Raw genomic sequence first — 23738 nt, forward strand, 5'->3', positions numbered from 1 at the left:
CTATTTCTTTCCCTCTGCCCTATTTATTTTTATTCCCTATTTATTTTTCTTCCTAGAGGAGCCAAAGCCAGAGGAGAGGCTTTAATCCAGGCTTTTTCTTTCTAGTGATGTTGCCTCACACGCTGTAGCTCAGGGATCGCTTTCTATCCTGCCCGGAGGCTCTTTTGGTTGATGTAAATCCCCTTTCCTGTACATTTTTTTTCGCGGCATTTTCCGTCCTTTCTCTGTTGGAGAGAGCTCTGTGAGTGGCTGGCTAAGTCTGGTTTCCCCCACACGTAATTCATGACTTTCGTATCTTGGCCTTTTGGTACTGTTTAAGAAACCCAGAGGACCGTAGAGCACGTACGCTGAGAAATTTCAAGCATGAAGCACAGAAGGACCGACATCTCTGCCTCAAGCAGTCGTTGCCCAGAGGAGCAGCTGGTGCTGCCGGACACCCGTGTGCCAGGGGACACGTGGGGACCCTGGTCCCACACTGCTTGTCAGAACTTCATCTGCAGTGAAACTGAGATCCCCCCTTGCCACGTGTGCAAGATGCTGTCCTCTGGTGAATTGTATCACCAGCAGTAGGCTCTGTTCCCTGACCAGTGTAAGAGCCCATGAGATCTCACTGGCAGGACACACACCACTAATCCTTTGCCTCAGCAATTTCTCAGTGTGGGAACCACAGCCCAAGCCTTCCAGTGTTAGCTGGGCCATCTCTGCTGCATCTCCTTGTCCATCAGTGGTGACCCCACATCTTTGATGCTGGATATGTGGAGATGTGGACCTTACATTTATTTGACCCTCCTCTGTGGGCTCCTCTCCGTTCTTTGGGGAGTATCTATCTAGCCTGCTTTTCTCCACCATGAACCCTGCTGGGAACTGTGATGTCTAGGAACTGTTCAGTGCTGTGTTGCTTCTCGCTTCCCTAACCTCATTCCTTTTCCAGGACAATAGGCAGCGCCTGCTCAGGAAGCGCTATCAGAAGAAATTGTCTAGCAAAGACCCGGGTCTTGGCTGCTTGATCTTTTGATCACACGCTGGTCTGTATTCATCTCACAGGGAATACTCGTGTATCTCATTTACCTTCAGATTCCAGCCTATTGAAAAATCTTTGGCCTAAACTTTCTCGAAGTCTTGGTCGCAGGGGCAGCTTGGTCATGGATGGAGGGGGCCTTTTCCTATTCTCGACCCAGCTGATGAGTTGATGAAATGAACTTTGGAGGAACAGGTCAGTTACTCTTTCCATCTGACCGTGCTTACCTGTGAGCATGTTGCAGCTGAGCTTGGTGTGGTCCTTAGTGCACTAGAGCATACCTTGGCACGTCCTGTCTCACTCGGCGTCCGTGCATTAATGGGAATGTTTATTGCCCAAGTACAGTCCAAGCGCAGATGTGTCTTACTGACTGGGGTCCCATGGCAGGATGCATCTGGGCAGTCCCTCTGTCAGTATCTATCTCGTGACTCTTCAGATGTGGCTGCTCTCTGGTCACCTCTGTGAACATCTGTCCAAGACCATCCTTTTAGGATCATGCCTCTCTGGATTGGCAGTGAGGTCTTCCCATTGGATATTTAGGCAGGCTGGTTCAGCTTCCCCACCCTACAGGAGCCCCTGTTGGTGGAGACTTACTTGGGCAGTCTGAGAGCATGCTAGTGATTCCTCTGGCTTCTCACTCCCCAACATTTGGGCTGTTGTGTCTAGGTAAAGACAGGCACAACTTTTGTATCAGCAGAGGCACAAAAATCCTCCCTTGAGGCAAGAGATGTTCCCTGGCTGGGGAAGATCCACTTGTCAGCATCCTGCCTCCATGAGGCGCTGAGGGACACGATCAGCCTTTGAGCTGGTGTGAGTGACACAGTTCTCTGTGCTCCCCTGTGGTTGTGATCAGCCTCTTGGCAAGTGACTTCGACAGACGGTGACAGGTATTTTGCAAAAGTGAACCCTGGCTCCCTCCTGCATGTTTTTCTGATACTGTGACATGCAGAGCGGCCTCCCCTGCCCCTTCCATGGTGATGTTCCCTAGGACTCATCTGAAAAGTGAGCTCTGATCCTCAGAGACCCTGTCTAGCAAGATAGCTGAGACCAGGCCTACTGATTTTCTTGATGAAGACTACCAGCTTTTCCCACAGAGAGGGCAGAGAGCATTGGCCTCCTTGCACCTCACCACGTGGATGTGGGATGTTCTTACTGGCTCTAGAGAGGGTTGAGTCAGCCTAACCACTAAGTAGCCCAGATCATCTTCCCTGCATTAAGCAAACCCGCTCCCTCCCTTCACTCATATCTGGATCCCAGCTATTTTAGATCATATCAGAACTGAAAGAGTCTGACTTGTCTGTCTGTTCAGTTAAAGTCACATATTTTCCACCCAGCACCCTTACGCTGAAGATGCTTTGTCACCTGCCATGTGTGACTCTGTTTTGTGTGAGCTAGATTTTCCCCATTTCAGGATTCCTTAGATGGACCTAAATGTGATGCTGACAGCCTTCGCTGGAGCAACTTTTGATTCCCTGGTATCCTCTTTATTATTCTGTTTATGTTGTTTCTTAGCCAAGAGATAGGAGAGATCAAAGCTGCATAGAAAGTTGTTCTCGTTACTAGATTTAAGCTAGGAGACTGGCTTTCCTAAGCTTCATATGTTCTCGAGAAGGCCATACTCTTTATATGTTTATGCTGTCTCAGATACCTATGGCACAGAGTGTCCCAGAACTTACAAGCATGTCAAATACTTACGGGCAAGAAACCCCCTTTTGAGGGGAGAGGTAAGAATTGACACAGTGGAGTGTGCTGTCTCCTTGGAGATGAACCTGGACGATGCTTAGACAGATTCCTGAAAACATCTTGCAAGCCCCTACGCGTGGTAATTAATGCTGGGAGCGATAGTAAGACAGCATGGAGAACAGGATGGGCTACAAACAGCTTTAGGAAAGACCAGTCACCATTGAAAATCTTCCAGTGGATGTATGAGATTGTGAGAGGTGTTTTAGATGTGAATTTTCTAAATGCTTGGGCCGCTTTCTCTTGGGACGGGAACAAGGAGAGGATGCTGTAGGTCCTCTTCCCTAGGGGAGTATAGATTTCATAGCTTGGAGAGCAGCTGTGAGGGCTGGGAAGGTACTAAGGTAACGCTATGGAAAGGGAGCTCAAGTGGCCACCAAAAGGCGTCATGATGAAGCTGAACTAGTATCACAGCAGATGGGAATACACAGCATTTTCAGCTTCGACAGCAGACTGTATCTAAGTAAGGTGCAAGAGGAAATAGAAATTCTCAGGGTAGGAAGCAATGTGGGTAATTGATATTTTTAATGTTCACGGACACATCGTAGAACTGCTAGCTCAGCAGTCTAGCCTGTTGGGTAAAGGTGGAATAGGCACGAGCGATTGTGAATTGGAGTTGCAAGCTGTGCTAAAAATCACATTGACTCTAGAGCCAAACAACCTGCTCTGACACACAGTTTCATCGATGCTTTGAAGGGCCTTTTACATGCTCCTGAATCCCCAAAAAAACGGGGATTTATTTCGCAGCGGTGATTTATTTCGTAAGTACCTCTCTGCTTTGTGTGAAAAGGAAAATGATGTCGTCATCGGAGACTTTGTCTGGGGATACCGAAGAATATGCCGTGCCGTGGAGAGTTTCTCATCAACTTACAAGTGATGGCATGCCCAAGTAAGGCAATGATTTTTAGATGTCCTTAGGACAGATGAAGACTGTGTTAGGATTGATGGTTGCCAAGGGATCAACTAAGAAACAAATCAAGACATCACCCAGGACAAAAATGCCGTAACAGAGAACTGCATGGTTTACGTAGCTTTTTCTTACGGTGAAATTGTTTAGGGGAAGTATTAAGAAAGTATGATTGAGTGGGAGATCTTTGGAAAGAAGAGAGTTTTCCAGTTATCCAAAAAGCTGTGATTTAGTACACATGAGAAGATAGCTTTCAGTAAACTACTTCCTTGAATGAGTGGCCGTGTGACAATAGTACTTAAAAATAAGAATAACTAATAGAAATGAAAATAAAGCCTGACCTTAATTAATAAAAATAAACCTTGTAACAACTATAGCAGCTGTGGGCGGAGGAAAAGGAATAGAGGGGCAACAAAATAATCCAGCTGTATAAAAAAGGTCTTCAGCTACTCATATCACTGCAAGGAAAAAAAATAACAATAGCTGGATGTCTAAGGACACTAACAAGTTGTTCTAGTTATATTTAAAGAAAAATCAATCCTAGCAGTAATAGAAACCTTTTTTTCTTGGCTGAAGTTGAAAAAATAAATCAAAACGAGGCAAAAAAAAGAGAAGTACTCACCAGCTATGTCTGTTCTGTATTTGGAAAGAGCAGAACGTGGTCAGAGTGGAATGATGAAGCACTTTTCGGGCCATTAACAATTAAGGAGGATCCTTGACAGGATCTTCTCAGAATAAACACTTCTACATTTCCAGGCACAGATGACCTAGAGCGCGCTAATGTGGAGGGGTGCACGGGGGGCCGTAGCCGTGAACAAGCCACCGGGCAAAGCCTGAGGCTGCTTGGGGAGACGGAGTAAGTGATGCTGGGGAAAAACAAACAAACAAACAAAAAAAAAACCAAAAAAAACCCACCCAACAAACAAAAAAGCCCAGCGCCATCGCTGCGTTCCTGCAAACGGCGTTTTGCAAAGCACCCTAACCTCAGGGGTGATGAAAAAGCTGCTGAAATCCATGGTTTGGCGATGTCAATTTTTAAATGCATTGGGGAAGACATTTAAGAAGGACTGGGTGGATGGTTGAGCAAATGACGTCAGTGATTAGTCTGACAGGCCACGTATGAAAACCAATGGGAAACCAGAGCGGGGGGGGAGGGTAGAAATCATGAAGGAATGGAAAAAATCTGCACAGATTTACGGAGGGACAAGCAATTGACAGACAAAACTGATACCATTTTTGATACATAGAAATGTTAGAGGCTCTCAAAAGGACTAAATATCTCAGTCAAAAATGCCAGGAGGCATTAAAATATAGTTTTAAATAGAGTCAAAGCATAGGTTCTGTTGCCATACATACATAACCAATATTTAAGCTATGCATAGATACATCTAAGCAAGGAATACTAGTGACTAATCATCCCCAGGAGGGCTGGAAAGACTTAGGGAGCAGGGCTCACAAGCGACCTCGTGCGAGTTCTCAGCCAGATGCTGAAGCTGACGGCATCTTTAAACGTTTAGTTATTTCCCTCCTTAAAAAAAAAAAAAAAAAAAAAAAAAAAAATCAAACCCCAACAAAAACGAGTGAGCATTTTTGTCCAGTGCCTAAAGTCACTTCATGATGATGGCAGTTCAGTCAGGCTGAGAAAGGCACACTAGGAGTCTGAGGAGATGAGGAAGCTGGAGGCCATGTGCCTTCAGTGAGATTTCAGGATCTGCTTGGGGTCCAGCACCTAAAGCAGTACCCAACTGGGTAACTAAAAAGCTGGAAATTACAGTGATTACAAACCACTTATTTTCTTCTGTCCTAGGACTCAGAGCAAGGCCAACAAAGGTTGCTTGCTTGTTTGGTGCAGAGTTGGGCAACGTTAGAGGAGGGCTTTAAGACCTGCAGTGTTAAGAGTTGTCCACCCAAACTACATGTATTCTCATTTGGCAACCTTGAATTTCACCCACCATTTTAACAACCCAGTCACTTGGTCACAAGATCCTTCTGCAGCTTTCCACAGGCTGATTCAGTGTTGAGTGTTCAGCATCATTTTGCGTAATCAACAAACCTTGGCACTCCATGCTCCAAACTGTGCTGAAGGTGTTGAATAGAAACAACCCTGGAGCCGATGTCCTCAGACACTGGCTGCTTGCACCTTCTCTCTCAGTCCCCACCAGCCTTGCCACTAGTTTTCAGCCTGGAAAGGGTGGTCTTCCCTGTCCTGGGGCAGTTTGGGTTCTTTAAAAGGTTTTACCAATTTTTTTTTTTTCCTAAATACAGTTGCTGTTCATCAAGTGGGAGCTGATGTGAGTGGTGAATTACAGCACGGTTGGTTCCCTGGTCATGCCTTTCATGCTGGAGACCACCTGAGTCTGGCACCTGCTACTGAGGGTTTGCTGCCCTTCATGTCATGGACATATTCTCAAGTCCTGACGCTTCGGTTTGCAACGGTGGCTTCAAGAGGATGGGGTCAGGCTCTTTTTGGTGGTGCCTGGTGACAGGACAAGGAGAAACAGACACAAGCTGGAACACAGGAAATTCCATCTGAGCATAAGGAAAAACTTTGTTACTTTGAGGATGGCAGAGCCCTGGAACAGGCTGCCCAGGGAGGGTGTGGAGTCTCCTTCTCTGGAGATACTCAAAACCCTCCCGGACACGTTCCCGTCCAGCCTGCTCCAGGTGAACCTGCTCTGGCAGGGGGGTTGGACTAGATGATCCCCGAAGGTCTCTTCCAACCCCTACCATTCTGTGATTCATCTCATTGCTGCTGAGGAAAAAAAAAAAAAAAATCTTGTCTGGGAACACCCCGAAGCTCCTCTGACAGCAAAACATCAGTTTCACTTACCTGCTGTGGCCTTAGCTTCCCTAATCACTTCCCCCACCATCTTCCGTTTTTTTGGCAGCTTTCTTGTCTCCAAGCTGCATTTGAAAAAGGTTTCCGTACTACCTTTTCTATTTGTCACATAGTTTCCTAAAATTCTGCCCTTTCTTAGGCTCTTAAGTTTAATTTGCTAGTATTTATGAGCTTTTTCTTCCATTTTCGTTTGACTACAGCTCCAGCTTTTTGAAGGCTGTCTTTTCAAATCCTATGCAGTGAAGTATAACCCGTTACTGTTGTTCCTTCTAGGAACGTTTAATTGCGACTAACTCCCTCAAGCAGATGACACTTCTATAGTAATATATGGAGGTAAGTTAGCTGTCCTGTAGCACAAAATTGTACTCAGCTCAGAAGAGTAACAAATTACTTGGTTTTTGCAGTGTTGCATACACCAGGATTGCCCAAGTGTAGGCAGCTTGTTTTTGACGAAATGCCTGCTTTCTGGGAGTACTGCCTGTGCCCGCAGTGGCATTTGCATACCCTGACTGTAAGTCGTCAACCTGCGCTCGGTGAATGGCAGCTGTTAAAAAGGAAGCATTTGGAACATTATCATTTAAGATCTTTGGCTTATACGACTGTCCAATATATGCCTTTGTAGTCTTTCCTAGCGGAGCCCTGTATCTCCTCTTCCTTGCACAGACCTTGTTGATTGCTTTGTTCAAAGCTTCATTTACTTTAGAAGTGGACAGACTACATTTTAAATGTCCAAGACTTATTTTTTTTTACTATGCTTATGCGGTCACCATTTTGTTACATTTTGGTGTTGTGTTTTTTTTTTTTTTTCAAGCAAGCTTAATTAGTTTCTATATCTGATCAAGACGATTTTCACTACATGGCCTCTTACTTAATGCTGAAGTTTCATGCTGACATCTTGAGAAGAAGGTGGTCTGAGGGCAACTAGCCGTTTCTTGGGGGAGTAATGCCTGCGTGGTAGGGTGTGCTAATACCAATGAAGCATAAAATAATCTCTCTAAACATTCAAAGCTGCCATGAAAGGGAATTTTCCTGTAACACCACTGCTAATTAGCCATACCGCAGCGTCACTTGAATTTCCTCTGTCTTGACAAAGAAAATAAAAGGTGCAACTTACCACCTCTAGCAATGGTTGGCTGCCCATCAGAGAAGCTGTCCCATGGGTCGGCCGGAGAGCTTTGTGTCAGTGCAGCCCTGCAAAGGCGTGAACCCAGATCTCACGTACATCCCTCTCCCACGATGGCCCAGCAGAGCGAGCCCTGGTACCCGGCCAGTCGAGGAAGGCGAGAGTCAAGCGTTTGGCCAGGGCTGGTGTCTTGCTATACCTTCCCCTTGCAAGGTGTTCATAAACCAGGATGGATTCTGGCTTATCGCAGCTGCTCTTAGAGCTGGTTTGTCCCAGCAGAGTAGGACGATCGTTTTTAGGTCCTTTGCTGAAGAAGAGCCTCTTTATGTCCGTGTGAGTGCCTGCCTTCCACTGAGCAAGCATTTCTATCAGTATTCCTTAGAAATGCTTTAAGAGCAAACCTGGAGCTCTGCTACCTGGGAGAAAAACTCTTCTCCAGAGAGAGAAGCAGCTGCCACAGCAGATCTCCCGTCTTTATCCCAATGCCATCCACAGTCATATATATCAATTGAAGTGGGGGGGGGGATTTAGGATGAGATTGCAGTTCTTGGACAGGTTGACCACTGAGCTAGCTTTTCCATCTGTCCGGAGGGGCCTTGCTGTGGTGCCATCTGCAGGCACAGTGTCTGGATACAGAAATGAGGATTTAGAAGAGCTGCGCTTTTTTGGGAGCTTATATGAGACAGGAAACCCAGCCCTCCAGGCGGTCCAAAGGCTGCACCACTTGTTTGCCATACTTGCTCTCCCTGTTTCCATACAAGAGCAACTGTGTTTTTTAAATTCCGCGATTCCCGGCGTGCCTTGCCTAGGTACCGTATCATTTTTCCAAGAATTTCAAGCAAGATAGTGTAAACCGGTTGAAATAGTATTTTAAAACACAGGGAACCTTTATCTGAGATACTCACAGCAGCTGTCAGTATGAGAGCACGCACTCTTCCTCCACCCCACCCCACCCCCCCCAGGTTGTATGAATTCGCTCATTCCCACAGCAATTTGATCTCAGGTTGAATAGGGCTCCCTCTTGTTAAATAACACAAGTTCTTCCCTCTGGGTGGATTTTCAGGCAACCGTACCTTGCTCAGGAAACTTAACACTTCTCAAATGAAAAAGGCAACTTGTTGACATGTTCCTACTTTAAACCCAGTTCAAAATATCTTTGCTTTGCATGGGAAAACAGGTTCCCCCTGCCCCCCCCCGAACAAAGTTGTTTCAGTAACCTCTCTGCACATCCAGATTACCAAGCAAGGCGCTCGCGCTGGCATGCACCCAAATCCGTGGGCAGCAGGGCACAGGATAGCCATTCAAAGCACCCAAGCGCAGCAACCAAGGACAGGATGGGACGAACCCAGGACTCATTTGTAAGCCTGACAGGCCCACGGGCTACACCTCTCCCCTGCAGAAGCCCAGCTCCATGGGAGGGCTGCCTCCAGACAGCCCCAGCAGCAGGCGGCTCCCATTTAACTCCAGAGTTACCTAAAGCTCCCACAGGGCCATTTGTTGGGCAAGCCAGGTATTGCTGCTGGCCCAGGGCTAGCGAGCTGCTCAGAGTCCCAGCTCCTGTCCAGGGGCAGGTTATTCAACCTTTTTTCTCTTTGCAAAGCAACTGTGAGTCATTGCCCTCGAGTCCGGTAAACATTCAATTTTTATGCAGACCGAGGGCTGGAGATAAGCAGCTCCAGGAAACTTATGTCTGACATACCTTGATCCTGGGAGCTTAAATCCTGCAGCTTAAGTCCTTGCTCCACCTCATGGAGTAAAGCAGTCGGTGTCCGGACAACAGCTCCAACCCTGCCTGCCAGGGAGAGAACGACTCACCACTCCCCAGCCAGTAAAACAGAGCTGATAAAAACAGAGCGCTGCATGATTTTGTGCGGCACATTGCTTATCTACCCCGGCACGCATAGGTCACGTAAGGCTCAGCCTCTGCCCGGCAGTGATCACGCTCCCAGGCACAGGCAAGGCAGTCCCTCAGCAGAGGGCTGACACTCACCTTGCAGAGATTTGCCGCTCAGGAGCTTAACTGCAGCCGCCCCTCCTTCCGCATTGAATTAAGCCAGAATTAAGACTAGCCACCACCATGGTGACACTGGCCTCTGACACGTCCCTAGGCAGCCATTTCCTCCAGGGCAATTCATTTTAAGAGGTAAAAAAGCAAATGAAAAATCCTCCTCGTAACATTTCTATTAAGACAAGGGGAAGGAGGAGAAATAATTGTTTCTTATGCCCCCAGGGGGAAGAAGAAATAATTCCTGTTTCTCTTGCCTCTTTCCCAAACCAAGTGCAAGAAAAAGACTACTCAGCACTTTACTCTGCATACACCCATCAGACAAGCAAATCCAGAGGGCTAGAAGGTGGCTGGCACAGCAGAGCTGCCTTCCATTCTGCCACGCAGCAGTCCTGCGAGCACAGCCCTGCACCACACCTTATTTTGGCTCACAGGCAGGAGCCTTGCCTCTCACATCTGGCAGTCAGGTATCCCAGGACCACACCGTGCCTACACATTGACCCAAGCTGTGCAAACAGCTCTTCTGGCACATCTCTGCCACCCACGTTCACAGCCTTAACATGGTGTCCATGCAGCACTGCCCAGCAGACCTGTCCCAGACACTGCAGCCAGGGCCCATCTTAAAGCAGTAACGTCCACTTGCTCATTACCCCCTCACTTTCTCCCATTTCCCACCAACAGACAGGCAAGGCACTTCAGATGGTGATCACTTTTATTGATGTAAGGTGGTACACAAACAGATCAGTTTCTATCAGCCTCTCCACCTCCCCCAGGCTCGGGGAGAAGTTGGAGGAGTGGGGGAGACAAGGGAACAGAACTGGCCTCTCACTGCAGGATGCAGAGCTAAGCGGTGGTGAAGAAGGGCAGGGGCTCCAACGAAGGAGAGTCCTGCTTCCCTAGGCAGCAGGGGGGCTGTGTGCTCGGCTCACTCCTTGGATGCCATGTGGACCATCAAGTCCACAACACGGTTGCTGTATCCATACTCGTTATCGTACCTGGGGACAGAAACAGAAGTGCTGTCAGGACTGACCCCATTTCGTGCATCCCCTTCCTCCTAATTTTCCTGCTCTTCTGCCCCATCCCACACAACCGAACCACTCAGCTTCCCAGCCACTTCTAGTAAAGTAAGTAGGAAGAATTCCATACACCCTCCAAATACAGTAAGGAGAAGGCTATAGTCATTTCAGATAAGCAGCAATTTCACTCCACAGAAACTTTTTAATACGTTGGAGCCACCCTACACAGCAGGGGTCTACCTATCACCCCACATTGCCAACCTGGCAGTGATGAACAGGACAGAAGCCTGCAACTTGCCTGTGTCAGCTCCTCATCCCCCCAGTGTCTCCCCCACCACCCCCAAGGCTGCACCTACCAGGAAACCAGCTTGACAAAATGGTCATTCAGTGCAATGCCAGCACCCGCATCAAAGGTGGAGGAATGGCTGTCACCATTGAAGTCACAGGAGACAACCTGGAATGGAAAGGAAATTGTAACACGTACAGTTACCCACAGCCTGAACCAGAAGTGCCCAAACCAGGATCCCAGCACGGCTGCTCCCACCAGAAACGCAAGGTGAGTGCCAATAACCACAGGCCAAGAGACTAGGAGTTACTTACCTGGTCCTCTGTGTATGCCAGGATGCCCTTCAGGGGACCATCAGCAGCAGCCTTCACTACCCTCTTAATGTCATCATATGTGGCCTGAGAAGACATTTAAGATGGTCAGGTGTCAGCTCCCACAAAATGTCTGCCAGGGGGAAGGGGGGTGGGGTGGAGAGGCAGGGAAGACACATGGGAGCATCGTGGCATCAGCCATGCATGGCAGGTGCTATTTTCACCAATGCAGAGAGGGGCAATTCCAGGTAAAAGGAATTTACAGGAAGCAGGGGCAGGTCTGGAGGTTGTTAGGGCCTTGGGTGCACAACACTTACTGCTTTCTCCAGACGGCAGGTCAGGTCCACGACAGAGACATTGGGGGTTGGCACACGGAAAGCCATTCCAGTAAGTTTCCTGTGAGAGACATGAGTCAGCAGGGAAGAGCACCCAGCACCCTTCTGCCAGCCCTCCATTCTGCTAGGGACAGGTCAGAGCCAGACAGGCACTAGTTGCCACCTCCTGACAGCCAAGGAGGGACAACACTCACCCATTGAGCTCAGGAATGACTTTTCCCACAGCCTTAGCAGCCCCAGTAGATGCCGGGATAATGTTCTGGGCAGCACCTCTGCCATCCCTCCACATCTTCCCAGAGGGCCCATCCACTGTCTTCTGTGTGGCTGTGATGGCATGGACAGTGGTCTGGGAAAAGAGAGCACAGGAATAAGAACACAGCCACTACTCTCCAGAGAGAGCATCCCTGGCACTTCCTCCCCATCCCAGTGGACAATGGGAGTACAGATGCTGAGGGGACCTGTGGATAAGGCACCCTCCTGAGAAGCAAGCTCCAGACCTACCATGAGACCCTCCACGATGCCGAAGTTGTCATGGATGACCTTGGCCAAGGGCGCCAGGCAGTTAGTAGTGCAAGAGGCATTGCTGGAGAAGAGAAAAAGGCTCATCAGCCAGAGGCAACACATCTACAGAGGCAAGATGAGACCCCATGCAGCTGGTGAGAGCTCCAGGCCAGAGAGCATCTCCCCCTCTCCTTACCTGACAATTTTCAGAGACTTATCATACTTCTCATGGTTGACACCCATCACAAACATGGGAGCATCAGCTGAGGGGGCAGAGATGATAACACGCTTAGCGCCACCCTTCAGGTGAGCCTGGAAAAAAAGGAGGAGATTAGATAACCCAGAATCTCTCCAACAGCTCGCTTTTTCAGACAACCTCTTCTGCCTCCCAGCCCCATCTCTTCCCCATCTTGAGCAACTCTATACATGGTAATGTACCCCACAGGCAGGAGCAGCGGTACCCCTTCTCCCGTGTGTGGCATACTCACCCCAGCCTTATCCATGGTGGTGAAGACACCAGTGGACTCCACAACATATTCAGCACCAGCATCTCCCCACTTGATGTTGCTGGGGTCACGCCTGAGAAGGGACAAAATTGTAAGCGGTGCTCCGTGAGACACCTGCTTTCATCCTCCAAAAGGGCAAGAGAGAAATACTTACTCCTGGAAGATGGTGATAGCATTCCCGTTAATCACAAGTTTCCCATTCTCAGCCTTGACAGTGCCACGGAAGTGACCATGAGTAGAGTCATATTTGAACATGTAAACCTAGTAAGGAAAGAGGGGGGAAGGTCAGGCACCCCAGCTACCTTCTCCCCAACCCTTGCTCTGCCTACACCACAATCTCAGCTCCCCACCTCCTCAGTGAGCTTGTCCAACCGCTTGGCTCTCTTGAACCTCCCAGCCCTGCGCCTCTACCCCACGCCCGGTTTTCCTAGGAAGGTACTAGAACAGAGCCAGAGGAGCTCTACTCGAAAAGGCCCCCAGGGGGCACTGCAAGACAACTCACCATGTAGTTCAGATCAATGAAGGGATCATTGATGGCCACCACTTGGACTTTGCCAGAGAGGATAGCAGCCCGGGTGACCAGGCGGCCGATGCGGCCAAATCTGGGGAGAGAGAGACGTGGGTGAGCAGGAGCGACATGGAACCTGCCGGGCTGGGCACGGTCCGCTGCCTTCCCTCGGGAGCATCTGCCGCTCCCTGCCCCGCGGGGCGGGCGGGAGCCCAGGAGCCGCGTCCAAAGGCCGAGGCACCTCGGTTAAAGATTAAGACCGACCCCCGCACCGGAAAGGTCAAGCGCTAAATTTACTGAGGGCCCCGGGGATCCGGTTACTCCTCGGCCCGGCGGCAGAAGGTCACGTCCCCCGGGGGACGCCGCCGACACACGATCCACCGGGCAACCTTTCGGGGGGGCGGGGAGGGGGGCGCTGCAGCCCGCCGGCGAGGTGCGGGGACCCCCGGGGCAGGCGGGCAGCGCCGCCGCTTCCAGGGTGAGTCACCCCGAATCTGCAGGGGGAAGTGACTCAGCAGCAGCCCGCCCTTCCCCAGCCCGGCCCGGGGGGCGACGGTGGAGCGGGACCGGCGGGGTGCACGGTTTACCCGTCCCCCCACCCCCCTCCCCACCGCCCTTGAGGCGACCTTGCCCCCTCCCCCCCCCCCCCGCCCCACCGGGCGCCTCCTTGTGCCGCAGCCCGGCCCCGGCACTCACCCGTTGACTCCGACTTTCACCATCTTCGCCTCTTCGGGATGTTCCTGCGGGCAGAAAACGCCGGTGAGGGTGAGGCGCCCACAGGGGCGGGGGGGGGGGAAGGGGGAGCAGGGAACCGTCCGCCGCGTCTCGCGCGGGCACCGTTAACGGCTCGCCCACCACTAGGGGGTGGGGAGGGGGGCGGCGGGGGTTGGGGTGCACGCGCTCCGGACCCGCCCCCGCGCCCCCCCTCTCTCCCCCCCCCCCCCCCCGCCCAGGTAATCCATCCCCCCCCTCACCGCCGCTCCCCTCCTCCTCCTCACTCCGCCCCCGCCGCCTCCATCTTGCGCCCCGCCGCCTTTGTGCCCGTGGGCCCCGCCGCCACGCTCCGCCCGGAGGCTGCCGCCCGCCGCCGCCCCCGCCCGGCCCACCCCCGCGGCGCCGGCCCCCGGGCGGGCGGGGGTCCCCACCTCACCGCCTCTCTCTTCCCCTGCGCACTCTCCTCCTCCCCAGCCCCCCCCTCCCCCCAACCGCCGCCGCCCCCAACCCTCGCCCGTTACCTGCTGCCTGTAAGCCGCCCCGGCGCGCAGTGAGAAGGTGGCGCAGCGCCGCTCCGCCGCCCTTTATACCCGCGGAGGGGAAGGGCTGGGGCCCGCCCCGCCGGGCCGCCGCCGAATGGCAGCGCGGGGGCCGGGCCGGGCTACGTGCGGCCGCGCTGCGGGTGCGGCTGCCTCAGTTCCCCCCCCCCCGCCCGCTCCCCGCTCTCTTGCCTGTTGCCCTCCCCTCCCCGTAACAAAGGCCCCGCGCCGGCAGTGGGGGGGGTCCGCACTGCACCTTCCCGCCGAGCCACCCCTGGGCAGTGATGGCGGTGGCGGTGATGGTGGTGAGAGATGCCCCGCTCCCGGAGGAAGCCGGGTCCTCGCCCTGCGGCGGGGAGGTGTCCCCAGGGCGGAGATGGGCGGCGGGGCCTGGGGAGGCGGGAAAGGACACCGCCGCCACCCCCCCGCGATGATGGCCGGTGAGGGGCTGCCTCCCCCGGGGCTCGCTGCCACCGGCGCCCTGGGGAACGGCGTGCACTGCTGTCGCCTGGTAACAAAGGAGAGACCCCGCCATACACACACCCACCCTTTCAGCCCACCTGCTCCCCCAGCATGGCGGCAAGGGCAAAGGGTCCGCAGGGATGCTGGGGACACCCCGAGGGAGCAGCGGGTCCACAAGCATCTCCCACTCCCCCCAGTGCTGGGAGGCAGCAGGTGCTGGCTGGGAGCTCTCTTGCCCCCGAGGTTGGGGACCCCCCCCACGCCTGTCTTTGGCTCCCCTGGGTGGGTTTAGCCAGGCGTGCTGTGGATGGGGCCAGCGGCCCGGCCGCTTCCCCGGCAGGCCACGCGCCACAGCGTGAGCACCATCTTAATGAGGCACTGCGGCACTGCTGCTACTCCGGGACGTGACAGCGGAAATCCTGCCCGTCTGCTGCCTTGGCCCGCCTTCGCCGGCTGCCGACGAGAAGGGAGGGCTCCCTCCATGGCTGCCGCCGCTGCCCAGCTCGCCACCCCCTCCATTGCTGGGCTCCCCCACTGAGCTGTGCCGGGCTGCATCCCCCCCAGCTTGGAGCAGGGCTTGTGGGACAAAGCCACGTTAGGCACAAGGCCCAGAGCACGCCCCGAAAGCCTCCGTCCCTAGGGGAGGGGGTCCTGGAGGAAGGTGTGGGAGCGGTGGGGATGCAGACCCGGGCTGGCAGGGGGTGGTGGGAGCAGGCCTGTCCCTCCGGCTGCTCTGCTGAGCAGGGCTCCAGCAGGGCTTTGAGGATAAGGAGGGAGGAACGGGCTGGGGGAGCCACGCAGGTACCGGGGCGGGGGGCAGAGAGGGGTCACGCAGCTTGAACGTAACCCAACTCCCCTTATACCACTGCTATTCCCGGTGCCACCGGGGGCCCGGCAGCTAAGTTTAGACCCGGCTGAGGTTACGACCTTTTCTTAAAGGCCAGGGGATGATGGCTGGCATGGTACAGCAGTGGGGCTGGAGGGGTGCAAGCCCGTGATGGGGTTCACGGTGCCCCATCCTGCCGAGGGGCCAGGGGGAGACTCTCAGGGGCAGCTACCGCGCAAACAGGAGGCCCCTGTGTTTGCTCGGCAAACACCACAGTGCCGGGGGGCAGAGTGCGGCTGGGATGAGCCAACGCGGCCCTTCTGCCCCGGCGCCCGGTCGATACCTTGCCCGCTGCCCCCCCCCCCCGCTGCCGCCGACCCGTCAGCGCCGCGCTGCAACCGTGCGTGCTGCCCAGCCCACCCGGAATGGCGGTGTGTACCCAACATGGCCCCGTGCCCGGGGGCCGGGGGCGGTGGGCTCTGCCGCCATCTCCCGGCCTGCCCCCCCACCGCCAGCCCCACGGCCTGGGGGCAGCCACGGCCGCTTGCGGATGCGGAAATTAATACAGCTCTGTTTAATTAGCACGCGAGTCCTCAAGCACGGAGAGGAGGGAGGGGGCTGCCGGCGGAGCAGGGGTCCTGCAGCTGAGGGGCAGCCGTGGAGCCGGGCAGCTCCTCCTTGTTACCACCGCGCTGCTTCCCCGCTGCCTCTCCCCTTCAGAGCAGGAGCTTCAGGACTTTGGCCGCTGTCGTGCTGTGCTGCTTCCCAAGCCGGTGCTGCGGCGCCTGGGTCTCCTCTGGCTGCGGAGAAGCGGGGTGGTGAGCCGCCCAGCGGTGTGTGTCCCGCCTGTTCCTGCGCCCCAGCCAGGCCCCCAGCACATCCCTGGTAGCACGGGTGGTCCCGCGTCCCAGACTTCGCCCCTGCTGCAGGCAAGGGTGACCCCACATCCTGCCCCACTGCCCCCATCCCCTCGCTCCTGGTCCTCCCTGCCATCCGTGCTCTCAGGTCTCCCCTTACTTCTTCCCTGCCCCTTGTTCGAGCCCTCACTGCTGGCCCTCTCACCTTGGAGCCCCTCCTAGGCTAACACCCCAAACCACTGAAGGTCCCGATCCTGTCCAGTTTCAGCCCAAAGCAGCCCCTGGGCACAGCCTTCCAGGCCCAATCTCCAGGCAGTGCCCACTTGCGACTGGCGAGGGTCTTGCGCCAGAGAGAGGGACGGGCAGCTCTAGCCCCAGACGGGAGGAAGGGGAGGGTGGAGGAGAGAAACTGAGGGCCAAAGCTGGACCCCTCCTTTGTGTCCTCTTCGGCTGGCGTGGACTCAGGCTCCAGGGGCAGCAACTGGGAAAGGAGCATCTGGGATAAACAGAGAGGAGAGGGGGGAGTGAGAGCGGAGCTGCCTGTGTTCCTGGCGATAAGCCTTGTACCCCACCGCCCGCACCTTCCTGAGGGCTCAGGCAGGACATAAAATGGTGCCTGCACACAGGCGCTGTGCCTGTGACATTGCATCCAGACGCTGGGAAGGGCTACACCAGCAGCTCCTGCAGGCTGAAATGATTTTGCTGCCCAGAAGAGCAGGCGGGCAGCTGCTGTGAGCCTCTGCCTGTGTGCAGATTGCCCTGCTCTTGTCAAACCGCGCCCCCCACCTCCATGCTTGGAAGGTAAGAGGCTTCAGTCCTTGCTCCTTTTGCTGATGCGGAGCACCTCCGTGTGCTCAAGCTGCTGTGCGGCATTTCTTTTTTTTCCAGAGGGCTGGTGGGGAGGATGGACCTGCCCCAAATACCTGCTGCTATGAAGGGGATGCAGGAGCAGAGCAGGTGTGAGGAATGGGGACTCCTCATCTGCTGGGAATGCTCTAGGTTATCTGTGGAGGCAGCGACACGCTGATTGTACCCCCCGGCACTGCCGGCAGCCTCCAGCTGTAGGGAGACAAGGGTTGGGAAGTACATTGGGCGCAGTGGAGGCATGGGCATGGCTGCCCAGGGAAGCAGCCTGCGGTAGCTGTTCCACATCTGTCCCTCACGTGGATGCTGAGCTAAGGCTGAGGATGCCTTTGTGCAGCTCTTTTTGGTAGCGAGTTAATTGAAGCGGACACAGGCATCTTCAGTGAGGAGTGAAAGCGGTGAGTCATAGCAGGATGAGTCTTGTGATTGTAGTTCACGTCCTAACTACTTCCCTGTAACTTTCCCAGGGTGACGTGAAGGCAAGGTGTTGGGCCTCAGGTTAGGGTTTGGGTAAGAGGAAGCTGGGTAGATTTGAAAGCCAAAAGTGTTACTGCTGTAATTGCAGAGGATAAAAGATTCGCTTAAGTGAAGAAGCTGGCATCCTGACAGGGGCTCTTGGCCTTAAAGAGGGGCTACTGGGGGGTAGTATTGAGCTTAGGAGTGAAAATCCTGGCCTAACAGGATGCTTCTTCCCCCTGAAATGTCAGAACCAGGCATGATGAGGAACATGACCGTTAATTTCTGGTGGCTGCTGACACAGGGCAGAGTTAGACAGGACCAGTCTCTTTATCGTTAAAAGCCTCTGCGGGCAACATGGGGAGTCCCACAGGCAGCCTGCCCCAGGCCAGACAGCACTAAAAAGCATTTGTTCTGTCTGCCATCCGGTAATGCTGGTGCTCCTTAGGAGCTGGGTTATAAAGATGCAGCCGCTCTAGAGCCGAGGCTGTTGGACCGAATGGGAGGGAGCAGTGAGAATAGACAGCAGCCTCCTGTAGCTGGAATTTTGGACCCCGCCTCATTCCAGGTTCACACACGACCTCCCCAAATTGCCCCTCCACTCCTGAAACCACCCTCAGCTCTCTCCCAGTCCCTCCTACCTGTAGCCTCTGTCCTGGCAAGGACACAGTCTGAACGCTGGCAGAGAGCAGAACTAAGAGGAGGAGAAGCGAGCAAGGCCACGACTGGAGTCCCAGCATCTTCTTCTTAACCCAGGGCTTGTGGGAGGCGAGGCAGGACCTGCAGCATCCGTGTCAGATGTAGTCCCTAGTCCTTCTTTGCCTTTATAGCTTTGGTTCTGGCAGGCGCCTGGCCCCCAGCTCTCTGCTCAACTACCCCCCGGAGCTCCTCAACCTTTCAGCCCTTTTGTCCAGGGTGATATATTTCAGGGTGAGCTCAGCAAGACCCCTTCCTCTAAAGAAAAAAGGCACAAAGGTGTTTACTGAGTGTCTGGGAAGACAAATGTGAGTTGAGCTGCTGCTGGCCAGGACCTGGAGGTATCTGTCAGGGTCAGGAACAGGGTGACACTTTGAAACACGTCCCAGAGGAGGATATTGAAGGTTGCATTGTATAGTGATATTGAACATACTCCTCATAGGCAGAGTGCTGTTAATCCTATTTCTCTAATGAGCGTAAGCATGAACAATAGCTCAACTAGTGGTGGGCGCACCGCTGGCTGCACAGAGCTGATATAAATTCATTTTTATGAATTTCATTTTTAATATTTATATCTTAGTGAGCTGGTCAGCCTGGGAATGAAGTGCTCTTGCTGCAGAAGGTGTATGAATTCCAGCACTAACTCTACGGGATTTGCAGCGGTGACAGGGAGCATGGGTCTAGTACTAGCAGGTGTATAACTTGCAGGCTGGTTGTCCTGAGTCACCATCTGGAGGGCTGGGCTGAGTTTCCAGAGGAACCAGCGCAGAAGAGAGCTCGTCGAGGCTCAGCTTGCACTTTCTCAAGCTCAGGCGCACAATGGAAGAGGGACGGCGAAGAGCAGATTCCTGCCTCCTAAATCTTCTGGCCATTAGTTCCCCCTCCTTTGTTTACCTCTCCCATTTTACTGTAGTTTCTCACCAGTTGAACAAGGCAATGAGGTCACTGTTTGGAGATCAGGGTGCAGAAGTCAGTCTGGGTGTGAAGACAGAAACTAATCAGGAAAGTTTGTCAGGGGAGAAGAATGGGGGGGGACTGTACCCCAGTACAGGGTTAGTAGTGGGTGTGCTGCATGAGTTTAGCAACACCTTAAACTCCCCTTTCTTCAGTACTGTTGCACAAAGCAATTGGGTCAAAACTTGACAGGCAGTGTTCTGCTGCCTGCTTTTGTTTATTTTATTTTAAGGAAAGAAAAAAATTAGAAAAAAAAAGTCTTTTGCAGAGATAACAAATGTCACGGTTCAGATATTTGCCCTGTCTTTCTTTCCCTTCTTCCCTCTCTTCCTTCCCAGCATTTTGCACTTGCAGACGCAGATTTGTGCGTCCCTTTCTTCCCTGCCCAAGGAGCCAGAAAGTTTTACATCCAGTCCACGAAAAGTGAGCGTGGGGCTTCAGTCTGGAGCGCTGATGCTGGAAGCAGGAGAGACTTTGTACAGCTGGGGGCATCCAAGTATGTTAGTGTCACCTGATATCTGTGACCTGTGGGTAGTGCTAGTTCCAGAGCAAGGCTCTGGTGACCCTGTCTGGCAGTCCACTGTCACCCCTCGCCTGGGCCAGGTGTCTGGGGCATGCCGGCAAACAGAGGGACTCCCTAGATCCTGGCTAACAGCCTCCACCAAGACATTTCGTGGGGAACAGGATTACTTTCATACCAGCCTTTTAAACTACAAAGCACGGGTGACTGCTGGAGAGCCACGGGACGCGCTGTTCACGTGGGCATCCATGCAGGGTGCACACATGGGTGCACACAGCCTCCCCTCTGTGTGCTGGATGGGGTAGGGTATGGATGGAGCTTTGCGGTGAGAAAGTCTCAGAGGGGTGGGAAAGAGAGGAAGGAGGATGGGAAGAGAGCACGTGTTCATCCCACATGCAGTATGTCTCAGAGGATGTTGTTCCGTACTTCCTAGTCACATTTGACCATCCAGAAGCAGCTGAGTCAGTCTGCTAGAGCATTCACGCTCCCGGCAAGACAGCCGCAGGCAGATGCATCTCAGGTTGAACGCACAGGTTCCAGGAGTCAGCTCTTTCCTGAGCAAAAGGTAAGTACAAAAGCAACAACGCTTTGGTTTTGATACAAAATATAGCGGTGGTTTGATCTGGCATCCCTTGAATGTGGTGTCCCCCAGACTGCATAGAAGAATGCCAGAAATGTGTTTGCAATTGCTCCAAATTCCAGCCCACTCGCACGCAGACTGAGCCCTGCAGGGATGGACAGGCTCTGAGCTCTCAAGTGACGAGTCCTCTCCTTGGGTCCAGCAAAAGCTGGGGCTAGCAAGAGGGAAGGAGTCATCACTGTCCCATACCAAGCAACAAACTTTGGAGACTGTAGAAAATTAGCAAATTTTCTTGCAAATCCAGCAAATCCTGGATAAATTGCAGGTGCTTGATGACTCAGGTGCCGTGAAGCTGCAGCTGCTCTGTGTCCCAGATCCTTGCTGGGACTGCAGTAGAACTGAATAGTTGCTCTGACATGTTCTGGCAATGACTGTGAAGTGAAAAGGCTTTGGCAGACAACGGGTCCCCAATTGCCCCAGTTTTCTCAGACTCAAATAGGTTATTGTCCTTCTTTCCTCTCTGGCACTAACAAGTTTCCTCCATAAAACCCCTTCCCCCTCTGATGATGGGCCACTGATTCTAGAGCTTGCGAGACCACCAGAAAAGTGGTCTCCTGCTGAATCACAATCAGTCTTTTGCAAACACTTGCTTAAAAAGGAAAGGAGCAGAGCAACTGGAGAGTGAGAGGACTAGGAACTGGGTGAAGTACCCTGGGGGAACGCCCCTTGGCCCACGGTGATGGAAAGGGCTGATGGATTACTGCAGGCTCTAGAAGGAAGGAAAACAGTCATGTCATTCCACTAGTACCATGTGTAGGAGTTTGGAGCTCACCATGGTCAGGAGTCCCTCAGAGAATGGAAACACCACTGATCTTGGCACAAAGTAATCCCACTGCCTCAGAAGCAAGGGAGTGGGATTACTCCTTCAGTAGCAATTCCTGGTCATTGTGGCGGCCAGCAAAATAGCTGCTTGGGAGGAACAGAAGGGCAGCAACCGTCTGCTTAAGGCAGCAGCCACTGTGTAGCGGATCAAACCCCTCTTGGTTTTTGCTTCATCTTTCTGCAGGACTTCCTCTGTCCATGACACAGGATTGCCAATTCCTCCAATGCCAGGAGAGACCAGTGAGGAGAGGGGGATGCTCTGCCTGAAGAGCCTGCAGAAAGGGACCAGCAGGAGCTCCCGCTCACTGACCTTCCACTCTCGCTTGACCAGGCAGTGCTGTGCCCAGGAAAGAGCAAAAGATGAACTGCAAAGCAGTGAGGGTGCCACCATGTCAGCCCAGTCATTGACTGCCAAACCCTCCTTCCATCTCAGAAAGCCAGCTGTGCGACTCTCCGGAAGGAAAAAGCGTTTAACCACTTGTAGTGGAAAAGCATGCCCTGATGGTAAGCCAATGCGTAGGCAGTTTTATGGCCACCTTGCTTCCTCTATCCACCCATTCATATCTCCCTCACTGCAGTACTGTCAACATATTATCTCATATATACACAAGATTTATTGCATGGACTCATAAAGCCTTGAGCCTGGGTAGAAATCCATATATGCTGTCCTTTCTCTTTCATTCCCATTTATGAGTGACGTACCCTGTGTGTGGTTGTGGGGAAATTACATACAGTATGCACAACTATGCGTCATATTTACTATTAATGCTGTAGCTGCTGCCTCTGCCAGTGAAGTAGCCTTCACTGAGAATTTTATCAGGGAGGACAGGAGAAAGGGACAATATTGCTGTAGCTTTCTGATCTTTCTATTTCACGTGATTGTTCGGTTCTTACTGGCGTGCTCTGGAGTTGGGGAGGGTATCTATATTGGTACCTGGCTATTACATTAGTGGGGGCAAGGCAGCAGATCTTTCCACTGAGGCATCATGTGATGTTTGGTCCACACGTCCCAGCCCAGTAAATATACCTGTCACCCCATCATTCCTTCCTCTACTTGTTTCTACAAGCATCTAACATGTTTATGTCCATTCAGCTATTGGCATTAAAAAAACGTATTCCCAGGTCAATGCAAAGTTATGCGATTTTCAATGCTTTCCTAAATTGGGATCAAAATAAGCTACAACGGTCTTTTATCGTTACTTATGCAGGCCAGAGAACTGAGCAGCAGGCTCTACTTACTGGCGAACCAAGGGTGACCACAACAACTGTAGGAATGTGGTAGAACCCGAGAGACGGAGAATGCAGAAGATCTGCAGGAACCTACCTGATAGGAGGACCCTTCCGATTCCTGCCCAGCTAGCGACTAGTCTGCTTTCTAGGCAACTGACAGGTAGGAGGAAATAATTCTGTAGTAATAGCTCTGGGACAAATGCCAACTTGCCTGTGAGACAGGAGGTTAAAGGTTGTTTATGCGATTAACACAAATTCAAATTTAGGGCACTTCATGTTCACAGGGCAGTCTAAGGAGTTGAACACTGATGTGGCATTCCTGGAAGGAAAGAGCTTAAGTGCCAGTCTTATTTGAAACATAATTGGATTGGCAGCAAATACATTCCAAAAAGCGCAGTGAGACAACCATTGTTACAGTATACTTGGTAACTTGAGCAAATCTAAAGTTCTTATGTTTGTGGTTTTTGTTTTTGCTTTTTTAAAAAAAAAAAAAAAACAAACTTTTAAAAGTTGTATTTTTTCCTATTCACTTCACATATTCTCTGTTGAAGCACTCAGGCTATAGCCTAAGTCAGCCGTTTTCCCTCTCTCCTCACCCCCCAATCCCTCAACAACTCCTATTTGATGAGATCTGTACGAGAAAAAGATGCAGGTAACTTCTCAACGCCCTGCTGGGCTTTGCAGGGCAAGAGCTTCGAGAAGGATGAAACAGAAAAGGGCCTAAACCCAGCAAAATCGTATTAGTCCTGTGTTAAGAGAAGCTGAACAGTGTACTTACAACCACATGAAAAAGGGAAAGAGAATGAGCATTTTGTACTCGGTGGTTAGTTTGGCTCTTCTTAGAAAGACTTTCTTCCAAACATACATACACATATATATATTTATTTTTTAATCAGAGCAGCTTACTTTCATCTGCAAAGCCAGTCAAAGCAGCAGCTATGTTCATCACTGCCTTTCTTTGTGGAGATATCAAAAGACAGGATGGGAATTGCTTTAGCCTGGTGTGCAACTTCCATTTTGTCCTCAGTTAAAGCACTGCCATATTATGGTGTAATTCAGACAA

The 23738-nt window shown here is 52.4% G+C and overlaps 2 protein-coding genes across 2 annotated transcripts; both read right to left on the bottom strand.

The window, feature by feature from the left end:
* Nucleotides 1-10326: 10326 nt before the first annotated feature.
* GAPDH (glyceraldehyde-3-phosphate dehydrogenase) lies at nt 10327-14720 on the bottom strand. Its single transcript, XM_074593041.1, has 12 exons — nt 14331-14720; nt 13792-13835; nt 13090-13189; nt 12742-12848; nt 12570-12660; nt 12278-12393; nt 12082-12163; nt 11775-11926; nt 11563-11641; nt 11249-11332; nt 11005-11102; nt 10327-10627 (listed from the first exon to the last, which is right to left on the bottom strand). Exons 2-12 carry the CDS (start codon nt 13812-13814, stop codon nt 10558-10560), a joined length of 1002 nt encoding a protein of 333 aa, XP_074449142.1. The 5' UTR covers nt 13815-13835; nt 14331-14720; the 3' UTR covers nt 10327-10557.
* A 1649-nt stretch (nt 14721-16369) lies between these two features.
* On the bottom strand, nt 16370-18553 carry LOC141745407 (C-type natriuretic peptide 2-like). The gene is made up of 3 exons (XM_074593120.1): nt 18455-18553; nt 16699-16989; nt 16370-16436 (listed from the first exon to the last, which is right to left on the bottom strand). The coding sequence occupies exons 1-2, from the start codon at nt 18551-18553 to the stop codon at nt 16717-16719; spliced, it is 372 nt and encodes a 123-aa protein (XP_074449221.1). The 3' UTR covers nt 16370-16436; nt 16699-16716.
* Between the last annotated feature and the right edge of the window lie 5185 nt (nt 18554-23738).

This window comes from Larus michahellis, chromosome 1, assembly GCF_964199755.1.
Source record: "Larus michahellis chromosome 1, bLarMic1.1, whole genome shotgun sequence".
NCBI lineage: Eukaryota > Metazoa > Chordata > Aves > Charadriiformes > Laridae > Larus > Larus michahellis.